This window comes from Melospiza georgiana, chromosome 12 (genome assembly GCF_028018845.1).
Source record: "Melospiza georgiana isolate bMelGeo1 chromosome 12, bMelGeo1.pri, whole genome shotgun sequence".
Classification (NCBI taxonomy): domain Eukaryota; kingdom Metazoa; phylum Chordata; class Aves; order Passeriformes; family Passerellidae; genus Melospiza; species Melospiza georgiana.
The window spans coordinates 5,361,286-5,376,259 of NC_080441.1; the positions used below are offsets into that span (position 1 = coordinate 5,361,286).

Here is a 14,974-nt window from a genome sequence, read left to right on the forward strand (position 1 = left end):
GGCTTGGCACAGTGCTCCATCCTCATCCTCCTCCAGCAGGGGTCTGCTTCTCCATCTATCTCCTGAGCAGCTCTGGAGCTGCCAGGCACTTGGACAGCAGACGGTGCTCATCTGTAATTAAGTGCTGTTAATCACCCTGGCAGCTCGAGCCACCACACGCCTGTGGGCCCTGCTCACTCCCGGCCACAAGGAGTAAAACCTCAGGGGCTGCACCCAGGACCTGCGGTGCTGTCCAAACCCTGTCCTACCAGGAAAAGTCTCCCTCCTTCCCGACCCCTTCCCGAGAGCCCCTGCACCCAAATTCCCTCCTCCCTGCAGGCAGGGCACACCCAGGTGTGGTGACACGAGTGCCACTGTGGGTGCCTGGCGTCTCTCTCGGCCCCAAGGCGGGCAACAGGTCCCCAGGAGCGGGCAGCTCAATCCCTGCCCACCACCCCAAACATTTCCGGGGCTTTGTGCCGTCCTGCACCGCTGGCAGTGCCTTGTCCCAGCGTTCTGCCATCCCTCACCCCGGGAGGATGTGCAGGGAGCAGCTGGAGGGAGGCAGGGCGCGCCCGGGGCTGTCCCCGCCGTGCCGAGCCCCGCGGCCGCCGCCTGGCCCCGGTGGCGGGGCTGGAGGAGGAGCGAGGAGGCCGCTCCGGGCCCGGGGCGCTCCGGAGGAGGAAGAGCGCGGCCGCCGCGGTGCCGAGCGGGGGGAGCGGCCCGTGGGACGGGCACCGAGGGCATCGCGGGGGGCACTGCGGGACCCCGGGGCCGGTGTGACCGCCGGGGGACCCCAGCAGCATCACAGCCCCGCTCCCCCTCGGCTGGACCCCAAAAGCTCAGCTCGCTGCCCGCAGCACCCCGCAGGAGCCACGGGAGCCCCGCACGGCGTGTGAGAGGGACGGTGAGTGCATCGGGTGGGGTCGGAGCCCTGAGCGCCGCCAGCACGGCCTGTCCTCGCCGCGCTCAGCGGCAGGATGGTGGCCCAGGGCCGCTTTTCCTGTGACCCACCACCAGCAGAGATGCCCTCGCTGATCTGCCCCCGTGCTCCCTGCAGGCTGGAGCCCCCGTGATGAGGATCACCCGGACCCCCAGCCTCCCCCAGCTGCCCCCCGGCTGCTCCTGCCACGCTGCCCGGCCGCAGGGCACCCTGTCCCCATGAGCATCGCCTCGGTGGCTCCCTGTCACCGGCCGGGACCTGCGGCCAGCACCACGCTCGGGTTCAGGGGACACGGTGTCCCCACGCCGCCCCCTCCTTCACCCGCCCCAGCAGCCCCCGTGAGTGCCAGCAGCCCCTGCTGAGCTGGATGTGGCGCTGGGACGGGGACACGGCTCGGCAGGATGGCGGCAGCGCGCTGGTACCACCGCGACATCAGCCAGGTGGTGGCCGAGGAGCTGCTGGCCAAGGCTGGGCGGGACGGCTCCTTCCTGGTGCGGGACAGCGAGTCGGTGAAGGGCGCATATGCCCTGTGCCTGCTGTGAGTCCCTGCCCCTCCTCTGCCTGTGCCTTCTGTGCCTCTGTCCCCTGCCGGCCTCCCTCTGTGCCTCTCCCCGCTCCAGGCACCGCCAAAACCTCATGGAAGAGCTGCAGGGATGTGGGTGGGGTGGCAGCTCCCTGGCACCGGGGTTTTGGGTGATCCCCGAGTTGGGAGCAGGATGAGGGTTGGGCCCACAGCCGTGCCCAGCACCATGGCTGCTGAATGGGTAACCCCAAATCCGGGGCACACTGAGCTGCTCTGGGGTGCCTGCTGGCCTGTGAGCATCTCCCAGCTGGCATGTGCTGGGGATTTGGGGCTACAGCCCCCAAGATGGGGCCTCTTGCCACCCCCACACCTGGAACCAGGTGTGCAGCCCCTGAGAGCGCTGCTGCCTGCACCCTTCCTGCCCTGCACCCTTCCTGCCCTGCACCCTTCCTGCCGCTGTCACATGTCTGTGCAGGCAGGTTTGGCAGGATGCGCCCCCTTTCCTTCACTGCCCTGGCTCTTTGTGTGGGACAAACTGCAAATTTGGGCTCTGGGGGTGCGGGGCATGAGCCAGAGATGGTGGCATGGGCAGGGATGGGCCCTGGCCCCACAGGCAGCACGGCAAAGGCTCTGTGTGTAGCCCAGTGAGTGCTGGGGGAGTCACAGCAGTCCCGAGCTGTTTGGGAGCAGGGGAACACTGCACATCCTCCCGCAGACTCCGAGCTGGGGGTGATGATTTATTTCTAGAAGTGCTGGCTCGGCCCCTCTCCCTGCAGAGGGGACGGGGTGTTTGTCTCAGGGCTGGGCCCCAGCGCTGCCGAGGGCAGCAGAACGGGGCCCTCACCTGCTCTCTCCAGGTTCCAGAGGCACGTCTACACCTACCGCATCCTCCCCGATGAGGAGGGGCTGCTCTCCGTGCAGGTGGGTGCATCCCCCGGCCCGGGCGGTGCCTGGGAGCTGGATGTGGGCAGGATGCAGCTGTGCAGGGCCCCCGGTGCTCGTCCCCCTCCCCGGCGAGATGGCATCAGCCTGTGGTTTGTGTTCTGCACAAGCTGCAGGATGCGGGCGCTTTGCAGCCTCACCAGCTCGGGAGGAGCTGCCTCTGCACAGCATCCCGGCGCTGTCCCTTGCTGCCACACGCCCTGTCACAGCCTGGCCACACAGAGCCAACCCCACGGTGGGTCTGTCCTGCCCTCGCTTCCATGTCCCCTCGGGGCTTCTCCTGGTGCCCAGCTTTCTCCAGCTGCCCTTTCTGCCCCCTAAAAGGAGCATCCCGGGTGCCCGCAGGGGAGCATCCCTGCCTGCTGGGCCCGGTGTCCAGCTGGCCCTTCCCACTCACCACGGGCACATTTTGAGGGACAGACCCACCGAACCCTGCAGGCTGGGGCTGCCTTGGCAGAGGAGGGGATGTGATGGCTCTTCCCCCGCTCTGCCTCCCCAGACCATCCAGGGCATCCAAGCCAAGTGTTTCCGCACCCTCCCCGAGCTGATCGGTGCCTACCAGCACCCCAACAACGGGCTGGTGACCCCGCTGCTGCACGCCGTGCCCCGGCCGCGGCCCGAGGAGGACTCGGGTGAGCCGGGAGGGGCCGGGGGCCGTGCCGGGCTGGCGGCGGGAGGGGAGGGTCCCGCTGAGCTGCTGACTCTGCCCGCAGACGGGGAGGATGCCCGGGGCTGGGGGCACACGGTGCCGTGTCCCGGCGCTGCCCCCTCCAGCCGCACCCACATCCCGCAGCAGCTGCACCAGAGGCTGCAGGAGCAGCTCCACAGCAGGTAACGCAGCCCTGCCCGCCCCGGGAGATGGGATGGTGGTGCCCAGTGGGGATCTTGATGTCCACCCCTGTCCCAGCCCGGCCAGCGACTTCATGGGCTTCATGGCCGAGTACCTGACCCACCACGTGCAGGACCTGGAGGCTCTGTGCCACGGGCACCCGCAGCTGCGGCACCTCAGCACCGCCTTCGCCACGGCCTGCCGGGCACTGCACAGGTCAGCGCGGCCTGGGGGCTGGAGCGGGGCCACCCCCCGCTCCCTGTCCCCTTTTGGTGCGTCAAGGCCCGGGAAACGCCCACAGCGCCCCTTCTCTCCTCCCCTGCAGCGAGATCGACTTCACGCTGGCGGGTCTGGAGACCCTGGCCAGGGTGTTCGACCCCCCTGTGTCCCCTCGCAGCCCGGCCAGGGAGCAGGTGAGTGTCCCCACAGCCCCCAGGGACATCCACATCCCAGACCCACAGCGAGGAATCCACCCCTCCAGTGCCACCGTGCTGCTCCAAAATTATCCATCCTCCCCTTCAGGGCTTCCTGAGCAGCGACCCAGACCTGGAGCTGCTCCTCAACAAGATCTCCACTGTCAACCACCTCCTGTCTTCGCTGGAGAAGAAGGTGCCTGACCCCAGTCATGGTGCAGGAGGAGGCACAGCTCCCCCTCCCCTAAATTAACCCCTCTGCCACCCCAAACTCTGGTGGCAGCACAGGGCTCCCAGCTGTCCCAGTGCCCCCATCATGCTGCCTGTCCCTCTGGCAGGTGCTGAAGTCGCTGCAGGAGACGGTGACAAGGCACAACCTGGCCCTGCCCAGCGTGGCCGTGGCCCCCCAGCCAGCTGCCAGGCCCCTGGCCGTGCAGAACTTCGAGGTGAGCCTGGGGACACAGAGGGACCCCGGTGCCACTGCTGGGCAGGGCGGGTGTGGGGACAGCTCCAGAGCCACATCCCCACGTGCAGGTGAAGGTGGGCAAGTCGCAGCGTGCAGGCCTGGTGGTGGACGTGGAGTCGGGGACAGTGACGGTCACCAAGCGGGGCAGTGGATCCCCGGAGGAGGTGATCCCACAGGATAAAAGTAAGGACTGCTGCACTCCTGCTGACTGCAGCTGGCATGGTTTGGGGCTGTTCACTGCCATAGGCCTGATGCCACGGGGATGGGCCACAGGCTCTGTCACATCCCCTGTGGTGGGCAGTGGGGGCCACCGTGCCCCCCTGACCCCCATCATTCAGTCCTGCAGCTGATCAAGTACCAGAGTGTGCAGAGCAAGGTGAGGCTGGTGTGTGCCCGTGAGAACCAGAAGAGCCTGAGCAGGGATTTCATCTTCCCCAACGCCCGGGTGAGCAGCACCAGCCGTGCCCATGGCATGTCCCTGGGGGAATATGGGGCCCTTGGGAATGGGGGAAGCAGCAAATCAGTGGTCTCAGGACTGTGACACCTCTGCAAGCTGGCTCCTACACCTGGGGGTGATGCCCACCTCGTCCTGGGGTGCTGTGCCCCCCATGTCTCTAAGACACCCTCACCATCCTGCAGAAGCGAGAGGCTTTTTGCCAGCTGCTGCAGCTGATGAGGATCCAGCACTCCAACCTGGACGAGCCTGAGATCATCTCGGTGTATGTCGGGACGTGGAACATGGGTAAGGGACCAGGAGAAGGTGGCCTTGTCCTGGGAGGTTTTGTGGCTCTTTGTGAGCCTGGCTGGGTTTTGGGAGGTGTCTCAGGTCCAAGCTGGTGGTCAGTTTGAGGAGGAGGCTGGAGAAGAACCAATCTGGCTGCCACGTGCTTTGTCTGCCCTGTGGCCATGCACTCACTAGGAGGGTGCTGGGGAGACAGAGGAACAGGGATATCACGAGGGTTTTGGGCTGTAAATCCCAGCAGCAGCCTGGGATGCACACGGCTGATCCAGGATGGCAGGCAGCTCCTGGAGACGGGCAGGGCTGCGCTGGAGAGGAGCTCGGGGTGCTGGCACGTCCCCTCCGTGTGACACATGTCCCTGCCCGCAGGCAGCACGCCCCCACCCCGCTCCCTGGCCTCGTGGCTGACCTCGAGGGGCTTGGGGCGCACACAGGACGAGACCACAGCCTGCATCCCCCACGACCTGTACGTGATCGGCACCCAGGAGAACTCCCTGGGCGACCGCGAGTGGGTCGAGTTCCTCTGCGCCTCCCTCAAGAGCCTCATGGCCATCGACTACCGAGTGGTAACGGCGGGCACAGCCAGCCCTGGGGGGCTGGCTACCAGCAGCCATCACCCCACAGCTCCCACCCCAACCCCCAGGTCCTCCCCCCCACCCAAATCAGCCCAGGGAACACCCAGTGCCCCACAGTCCCCATGAGCGCTGTCCCCAGGATTTAGGGTCACACTGACCTACCTGTGTGTCCAGCCCCATCCTCCTGGCCGTGGGGCAGGATGGGGGGCAGGCAGGCTGACCCCCTGCCCCCCACAGGTGGCCCTGCAGTGCCTGTGGAGCATCAAGATCGTGGTGCTGGTGAAGCCGGAGCACCAGCGGCGCATCAGCCACGTCCACACCTCCAGCGTGAAAACCGGGATTGCCAACACGCTGGGTAGGGAGAGGATGGGGCTGGGAGGTGACCCCGAGGGAGGGGACAGCCCGAGAGCCAGCACAGGAACCCTGGGCTCCCCCAGAGCTCAGCGGTGGCACATCCCTGCAGGGAACAAGGGAGCTGTGGGCGTCTCCTTCCTTTTCAATGGGACCTCATTTGGCTTTGTCAACTGCCACCTGGCCTCCGGCAGCGAGAAGACCCACAGGTGATGCAGGGATGGGGAGGATGGGTGTCTCAGGGGGCTGGAGGAGCCCCGAGGGGCTGTGGGGCTGCCCCCACCTGGCAGGAATAGAATGAGAGGTGTCCCCGGGGAGGCTCACGCGGTGCTGCTGTCCCCCTGCAGGCGTAACCAGAACTACAGCGACATCCTGCACTCCCTGGCCCTGGGGGACAAACGTCTGGGGGGCTTCGACCTCACCCTGCGCTTCACCCACCTCTTCTGGTTCGGGGACCTCAACTACCGCCTGGACATGGACGTGCAGGTGGGACCTGCAGTGCCAGGCTGGGGACAGCGCGGGGAGAGGAGCCCGGGGGTCACTGTCCCTTCCCTGGCACAGGACATCCTCAGCCACATCGTCAAGAAGGAGTTTCAAGCCCTCCTGGCTGTTGACCAGCTCAGCCTGGAGCGGGAGAAGAACAAAGTGTTCCTGCGGTTCAGTGAGTGTGGGGACAAGGGCGCTGCTCCTCTTGCGGGGACAGTGCCACCAGGGTCCCCACAGCCCTCCCCGTGTCACCCCCAGCTCTCAAGGTCCCCTCTCCGGGCACAGCCCTGCACAAGGTGCTGAGAGCCTGGGGGACCTTGGCGTGCACTGTGCCAGGGGTGTGAGCCTGCTGTGGGGACAATGACACCCCATGGGGACAGGCAGGACCCCATGCCACCTGCATGTCCTGATTGCAGGTGAGAGTGACATCTCCTTCCCTCCCACGTACCGGTACGAGCGGGGCACCCGGGACACCTACGTGTGGCAGAAGTCCAAGCCCACAGGGGTGAGTCCAGAGGCGTCCCTGCAAGCAGGACAGCTCTGGGGACAGGGACAGCAGGGTGCTGAGGGGGCTGTGTCGTGATGCTGTCCCCACAGCTCCATCAGCCTGTTCCCTACCAAAACAGGGTCTGGGCAGGAGGGAACTCACTTTTTGGGGTGCTGGGATGCCCTTGTGGGCAGGGGGACCCAGAGCTGAGGGGCTGCTGGACCAGCTGCTTTCTCTGTTTGTAGATGAGGATCAATGTCCCCTCGTGGTGTGACCGCATCCTGTGGAAGTCACACCCGGAGACCCACGTGGTCTGTAACTCCTACGGTGAGTGAGACCCTGAGTGACAGCAGCCAGGGGTGGCCAGTGCTGCCCAGGACCCCAGGGCTCTGGGACCCTCCCCAAGCTGTCCCTCCCACCATCCAGGCTGCACTGATGACATCGTGACCAGCGACCACTCGCCTGTCTTTGCCACCTTTGAGGTGGGCGTGACGTCGCAGTTTGTGCCCAAGGAGGGTAAGGGCTGGGGTCTGTCACCCCTCAGGCCGGGTTTGGGGTGAGGCCTGGCACACCCTGACCTGCCAGGACCTGCCTGCAGCTCCTGGCTCCGGCCCCGAGGCGCTGGCCTGCATCGAGTGGGAGAGCATCGAGGTGATCCTGAAAACCACGAGCCGCAGCAAGTGCTACATCGAGTTCCACTCCTACTGCCTGGAGGGTGAGGGGGTGCTGGGGTGCTGGGCATGGCTGTGGGGGTGACCTGGCCTGGCTGGAGCTGTGTGTCCCTCTGTCCCCCCCAGAGGTGCAGCGGAGCGGGGAGAACACCTTCCAGAACTGTGACATCCCCGGGTTCCTCAAGCTGGGCTGGTCCTCCAAGCATCTGCCTGTGGTGCGTGGCCCCGGAGCATCCTCACCCCCATCCCTGCCTCTGGCTCTCTGCCCTGAACCCCAATGCGAGCTGCACCTGTCACCACCCCCAGGACAGAGCCTCCCTGTGCCCCCCACCCCTTGGCAGCCCCCTAAGCCTCCCCTCTCTGTGCACAGCTGAACCCCATCCTGCCCGACCTGGAGTACCTGGGGGACCAGCACCTGCTCCTCAGCATCAAGGGCGTGGACAGCTGCGAGTCCTTCGGTACGTGGGGATGGTGACACTGGGGCCACCGTGGTGGCAGGGGGTGCCAAGCACAGCCCTCAGGTTACAGCCTGCTGGAGGTAGCGGGACCCTGGCACCCACCCTGCTCGGGGTGCTGCTGCTCACGGGGGTCTCCCGTGTCCCCCGAGCCCCGGGGGCTGACGCTGTGCCCGCAGGAGAGTGCTGCCTGGCCCTGCGGTCAGCGATCGGCAGCACGGCCCAGCAGTTCGAGACGTTCCTGTTCCACCGCGGCGAGGAGACGGGTTCTGTGCGCGGCTGGATGCGGGTCCGGGTGCCCCGGGGCCGGAGCGGCACCCGCGAGCGGCTCTACGGTAACGGCGGCCGCGCCCAGCTCCCTCCCGGTGCTCGGGGACGTCCTGGGCCACGTTTCCCTCTGGCCCCGGCCGTGAGGTGAGGCCTGACCTCGCTGCCTTTGCAGAGTGGATCAGCTTTGAGGAGGAGGATGCTGAGCCGGCGGCAGAGCCCGCGGCGTGCCCCAAGGCAGCCCCGCAGCGCCTCAGGTACCCCGGGCGGGCTCGGCCGTGCCGCAGCCCCGGAGCGGGGGGATGCTGAGCCCCTTCCCTCTGTGCGCTTCGCAGGAGCCGCCCCCGCAGCCTCCCGGAGCCGGCCACCGGCTACACCAACCCTGCCTACTTCATCTTCGAGGGGGTGCCCAACGCGTGGCTCCCGGCCCCCGGAGAAGGCCCCAGGCAGCAGGGAGAGGGCCTGGCCGGGGGGCAGCGCTGCCGGAGCCCCGCCGGAGCGCGGGTCCCGCTGTCCTCGCAGGAGGAGCCGTGGTGTGGCCGGCCCCGCTGTGCCCCACTGAGCCCGTCCCCAGGGCACCCCCTGAGCCCCCCCAGAGCGGGACACCACAAGAGACCCAAATCAGCCGTCCTGACACGGGACGCGCTGGGGCTGGGCGACTGCTCGCTGTATGCGGCCACTCACCTGAGCCAGGTGTCCCCGCAGGGCAGGGGGGACAGGCAGGAGCTGCCACCGCGCCAGAGCCAGCACGGCCTGGAGCCGCCGCCGCGGCCGCACCGGGAGGCGCCGAGGCCGCTGGGGAAGCGGGGAGCGCTCGGTGCCTTGGACCTGGAGGCTCAGCCCGCTCCTCCCGCCGACCTGCAGCCCGCCAGGATGTAGCGACAGCTGTGCCCCGTGCACCCCGGTGCCCTCGGAGCTGCTCCCTCCTCCCTCAATGCTCCCGGAGGGATTTCCCTCCAGCACAGCTCCCCAGACCGCTGCGCTGCTTCCCTTTGCTCTCACTCTCCAGAATAAAGCGTCAGGGACTGGGTGTGTGTTTGCTCACCTGCTTCTGCGGAAGGGCAAGCAGAAAAAACGCCGAGCCAGGCGGAGAAAACACCAAAGCACTGCCCTACAGCTCTCTGCATCCCATGGGAACCCTGCACATCCCATGGGAACCCTGCACATCCCAGCCCTCGAGGCTGCCCCTGCCCGTGGCAAAGCTGACGGGTGTCACAGCCCTTGACCCTCTCGCTCTGCTTTGCCCTGCACAGGGAGAGGGGCACCCCCTCAAACACACAGGGATCGGGCCGTGTCCCGGCTGTGCCACACGCGCGGTGGCCCCGGTTTGGGGACACGATGCCCGGGCTGGCCTCAAGGTGGCAGTGGCCGCCTTTGTCCCCAGGATCGCCCCGCAGGGCCGGGGGCCAGCGAACAGCGCCGCGGGCACTGCGGGAGCCCGGGGGCAGCGGGGCTGTCCTGGGGGGGGCGAGGGGCCCCAGTGATGGGGCTGCGACCCTCGTGGCTGGGGGACTGCGGTCTCCATGAGAGAGGGGCCGTGGTGGCCGTGGGCAGAGGGACACAGCCCATGGGAGAGGGACTATGGACCTTGTGGTTGAGTGACCACGGTCCCCACGGGCAGAGGGATGTGGCCACCACGGGCGGGGGGACACGGTGCCCATGGATGAGGGGCTGTGCCCTCATGGCTGAGGAGCCTTTCCCTTTCCTGGGAAAAGGGCTGTGACAGCATGGGAGAGGCCACCATGCCCCGTGTCCGGGGGCTGCAGGTGGCCCAAAGCCTGCGAGGGCAACAGAGGGATGGCAGCACATTGGGGCTGAGCCCTGCGGCAGCTCCTGCCTCCGCCTCTGCCCGCCTCCAGCCCTGCCTTCCCTGGGCACTTTGCTCCCGGCCGTGGGAAGCGGAGAGGGCACACTCGGCACGGCACGGCACAGCACGGCACGGCACTGTCAGAGCCACCCACAGCCCCCGGCATGGTCCCGTCCCGCGTGGGGAACAGGCTGTCCCCGTGGGGGCCCCACTCCTGAGAGCCGCCCAGGTCTGCAGGTGAGCCGGGACAGCCCTTGTTCAGTGACAGCCGGGAGGGACAGCCCTGCCTTGTCACGAGGTCCCAGCTGGGCTCAGGGCTGAGGGACAGAGATGGGACCTGCAGGGCTGGGTGGGTGCAGGGTGGGGGTCAGCCACTGCTCACCAGCCCCCCAAATCCCTCTGTACCCCCTCCTCTCTAACATGCCACCTCTTTCCTCTGTCACTGAGAGCCTTCATCCGTCCCAGTGTGTCCCCTTCCTCTCCTTCATCCTCTTCTCCATCCCCCAAATCTGTCTCATCATGGGTTGGAGCTGCCCTGGTGCTGCCGTGGCTCAGCCCGACACCGTGGCTGGGGACAGGGCCAGCCCAGCAAGGCTGGAGGGGAACCCTCACCCTCACCCCCACCCTGCCAGGGTCACCTCGGGCCAGGAGATGGGGTGGACAGCGAGGGAAACGCCCGACCCTGCTGGGCTCCCTGGGGATGTGTCCCGGCAGAGCGTGCCTTGGCTGCTCCTGCAGGCCAGGGGAAGGATTGGAATTGGGTCACATCCCCTTGTGCCGGGGCTTTGGCTGCACCAACCACGTGGCGATTAGGGACAAGGGTCCTTCTGCAGGGTGTTTTGCATAATTTCTCCTTGTTTTGCAATTTCCAAGGGCTTAGGCCAGGAGAAAAGCCCTGCTTTTCCCATGCTCCAGCAGCAGCCGGTCCAGGCTCACCCATCCCTTGGCAGCTGCTCCAAAATCTGCTCTCACCTCCCCTCTCCGAGCTCCTGCTGCTGCTCCATGGTCCCCAGCACCACCATTCCCATCCTGTCCCACCAGCAGGACTTTGGCTCCAGGGCAGGTTCTGCTCTGGTGTTGTCCCACTCCTCCATTTCTCTGGAGCCTTTCCAACACCTCCCTGAATCCCCAGGGCTGGGGGAGCCCTCAGATCCCACCAGGACTGGTGCTGCCAGCGGGGCCAAAGAACAGTTCTGGCTGGGAACATCTGCAGGACCAGGATTCAGGGAAAAGCTGCCAATCCTGAGGCCAAGGGCATCGTGTGCCCTCAATGTGTGCCACACAGCTGGCCCTGCCCCTTCCCACTGGCCCATGGCCATTGCTGCCTTTTCCAGGACCCCCCTTGCTGCTTCCTGGGGAAAACCACTCCAAAGACACCATCCCTGGGGGATGTGCCTGCCATGGACAAGGGGTTCTGCAGCATTCCTTGTACACAAAATGGGCAGAACAAGAGCATCACCTCTTCCTGCAGCACCTTCCATCTCCCTGCTCCAATTCCTCTCCCTGCAGGACCTTCCATCTCCCTCCTCCAATTCCTTTTCCTGCAGCACCTTCCATCTCCCTGCTCCAAGTCCTCTTCCTGCAGCACCTTCCATCTCCCTGCTCCAATTCCTTTTCCTGCAGCACCTTCCATCTCCCTGCTCCAATTCCTCTTCCTGCAGGACCTTCCATCTCCCTGCTCCAAGTCCTCTTCCTGCAGCATCTTCCATCTCCCAGCTCCACATCCTTGCCCTGCAGTGCCTTTCATCTTCTGCTCCAACAATCAGTCCCAACTCTTGGCTCACACCTCAATCTCACCTCAAAAGGTCACGGCCAAGGATAGTTCTGCTAGGAATGTCAGCAAGAAATAGGAATGGGGCTGGTGGTGATGGGTCCTCAGACTAGACCAATCTGATTCATTAGGTTCAATCACTGATTTTGGTTGTGACTAAGATAAGGAAGCAAGAAACTTGTTAAGATATAACTTGCCAAATGTCATCTTCTTCTGCATTTCTATATTTCGGTGTTTATCCTCAAAGGAATGTGCTTGGGAATGGTTAAATCCCACTGCTGACTGTGCTTCAGGCTGTGTCAGCTGCCAGAATCTGGGTGCCTGTGCTCTCCTCTGTGCAGTCCAGCAGTCCACAGCTGCTCAGGAGTTTTCCTCATGCATTTTTCACACTTGATTATTAACTTTTATGTACTGTCTTCTCCATATCTGAATTGGTTGGTGACCTGTGTCACAAACACTGATCCTGCAGCAGCTCTGCTCTGGTCAGCCTCAAAGCTTTGTGTTCCCTTGCACCCAGAGGCTGGAAGAGGAAACAAAATCTCCCGGTCCCTCAAGTCCTCAGCAGCTTGGGGACATGTGGCTGCCAGGCCAGGACCACCACTGGCACCTGCTGGCAAGCTCAGCTTTTCTACCACCTGTTTTCCTGAGAAAACAAACCAAGTTCTCCCCACTGTTAATGTTTGATCAGGACCTGCCTGTTGCTCTCTGAACTCATCCCTGCAATAAAGGCGGGAGCTGTGGCGGGCCAGGCGCCGCTGGGTGTTGGATGCAGGCCCGGATCTCAGCCCGCAACTCAAACAGAGCCCCGGGAGCAGGGCTGGAGGGGCCCTGCTGTCCCATCTGCCTGCTGAGTCATTTATGGGCATCTCTGTCAAGCCCAGGTATCTCTGCAGGCAGGGCGTGGCAGGGATGATCCCACAGAGACACCCCAAAGATATTCCTGCTGGGAGGAGGCCGCACATCCTCAGGGCAAAGGGAAACAGGAGGGGATGATGAGGGAGCCAAGGGATGAAGGAATCTCAGAGGATGTGTCCTTCCACCTTGCAGCACCAGCTCCAGCTAGAGTGCATCCCTGAGCCCTGAGTTCTCCCCTGTCCTGATGCCTGCCACCTCCTGGATGAGGTCTGGACAAAAGGAATTTTGTCAATCAAACATGGTTTTGGCTACACCCTGATCTCTGCCAGCAGCACAGCACTCCTGCTCCCAGGTTACTCATCCGAGCATCCATCCTCTGTTGGAGGAGTCGTTTCACCAGGGATGGTGGAGGGTGTAAAGGGGCAGTCCCAGGCAGCCCTCACCAATCCCTTGCTGGACACCACGGAGGTGGCAGATCCTTCCTTTTCCCTCAAGAAGAGAGCTCTGAACTTTGACAGCTTATCCTCCTTCCGACTTCCCAGGAGTTCACAGGAGATCCCAGCACAGCCAGGAGGGTCATGCCTGCCTTGCTCTGCCTGCAGCTGGGACTTGGCTCCAGCAGCTCCTCCCCACAGGGCTCAGCTCATCCTTCCCTACGGACAAACCCAGCAGCCAGCAGCTCCTCGCTGTGCAGGGACACTCTCTCCCAAAGGCTCCTTTAACAGCCCCCCCAGGATTTCTCCGGGCCACATCATTCCCCCAGACCAGCCTTTCTTCTCCTGCCGCCTTTCTTCTCCCGAGGAGCCCTCCGGGAGCAGCGGCACTGTCGGGATGGTGCCAATTAGGCTGAGGCAGCTTCCAAGAGGGTGGGCTGGCCCCGGCCGGGGGCTGCTGGTGCTCATCGGGGTCTCATTGCTCGGCGGGGCCGTGGGGCTGTGCCCGGAGGGGCTCTGTCCCCAGCGCGGGGCTCTGTCCCCTGCCCGCTCCCGGCTCCGCGCAGCGCGGCAGTCCCTGCACCAACTCAAAGGGGTAATTAATGGGTGATTAATGGTTGATTAATGAGTGTCAGCGCAGGGGCTGCGGAGGGGAGCTTTGCCGAGCCCGCTCCCCCCGCGCGAGTTGAGAAAAACCAGAGAACCATCAAAGTGGCCGGAGCTCCTGGAGGGGCAGAGAATCTGGCAGCTTTGGCTCCTTTCCACGCTTTGTGCCTGACAATGGTGGACAATCACTAGATCAGTGACTAGCGTGCTTTGTTAACTGCTCCCTAGGTCTGGCTGGCACACCATGGCCGCTCCGGTGAGGATGTTCCCGGTTTCCCTGAGGACACCGACGCCGGCTCCCTGGCCAGGGGGGAACACCACAGCAGCACCCGAGGCTAAGTGTGTCTTCAACGAGGAGTTCAAGTTCATCCTGCTGCCCGTCTCCTACAGCATCGTCTTCGTGGTGGGGCTGCCCCTCAACTCCTGGGCCCTGTGGATGTTCATCTCCAGGATGAGGCCCTGGAATGCCACCACCACCTACATGGTCAACCTGGCCCTCTCGGACACGCTCTACGTCCTGTCCCTGCCCACCCTGGTCTATTATTACGCCGACCGCAACAATTGGCCCTTCGGGACGGGGCTGTGCAAGATGGTGCGCTTCCTCTTCTACGCCAACCTCTACAGCAGCATCCTCTTCCTCACCTGCATCAGCGTGCACCGCTACATGGGCATCTGCCACCCCATCCGCTCCCTCAAGTGGGTGAAGACCAAGCACGCCCGCATCATCTGCGTGGCCGCCTGGCTCGCGGTCATCATCTGCCTCATCCCCAACCTCATCTTCGTCACCACCAGCTCCAAGGGCAACACCACCCTGTGCCACGACACCACCAAGCCCGAGGAGTTCGACCACTACGTGCACTACAGCTCCTCCATCATGGCCCTGCTCTTCGGGGTGCCCTTCCTGGTCATCGTGCTGTGCTACTGCCTGATGGCCAAGCGGCTCTGCAAGCCCAGCTTCTCCAGCCCCGGCCTCCGCATGCCCTCCTACAAGAGGCGCTCCATCAAGATGATCATCGTGGTGCTGGCCGTCTTCGCCATCTGCTTCGTGCCCTTCCACATCACCCGCACCCTCTACTACACCTCCCGCTACTTCCAGGCTGACTGCAGGACCCTCAACATCATCAACTTCAGCTACAAGATCACGCGGCCGCTGGCCAGCATCAACAGCTGCCTGGACCCCATCCTGTACTTCATGGTCGGGGACAAGTACCGGGGCCGGCTGCGCCGCGGGGCCGCCCAGCGCCTCCGGCCCGTGCCCACGCTGGACCTGGCCCTGGTGTCACCCTTTGCAGACAGCCTCACGGACGACAGCCACATGGCCGGTGTCACCCGAGGGACAGGGACAGCACGCAGTGGGGGCGGGTGCTGAGGGGGT

The 14,974-nt window shown here is 64.7% G+C and overlaps 1 protein-coding gene and 1 pseudogene across 1 annotated transcript; both read left to right on the top strand.

Moving 5' to 3' along the window:
- The first annotated feature begins 1,304 nt into the window (after positions 1 to 1,304).
- Positions 1,305 to 9,115, top strand: LOC131088549 (phosphatidylinositol 3,4,5-trisphosphate 5-phosphatase 2-like; annotated as a pseudogene).
- A 4,728-nt stretch (positions 9,116 to 13,843) lies between these two features.
- Positions 13,844 to 14,968, top strand: P2RY4 (pyrimidinergic receptor P2Y4). Its single transcript, XM_058032683.1, has one exon. The coding sequence runs from the start codon at positions 13,844 to 13,846 to the stop codon at positions 14,966 to 14,968; it is 1,125 nt and encodes a 374-aa protein (XP_057888666.1).
- Positions 14,969 to 14,974: the final 6 nt, after the last annotated feature.

Bases quoted from the DNA above. Each gene is read 5' to 3' on its own strand.
- P2RY4 (XM_058032683.1), top strand. From the start codon at position 13,844: ATGGCCGCTCCGGTGAGGATGTTCCCGGTTTCCCTGAGGACACCGACG.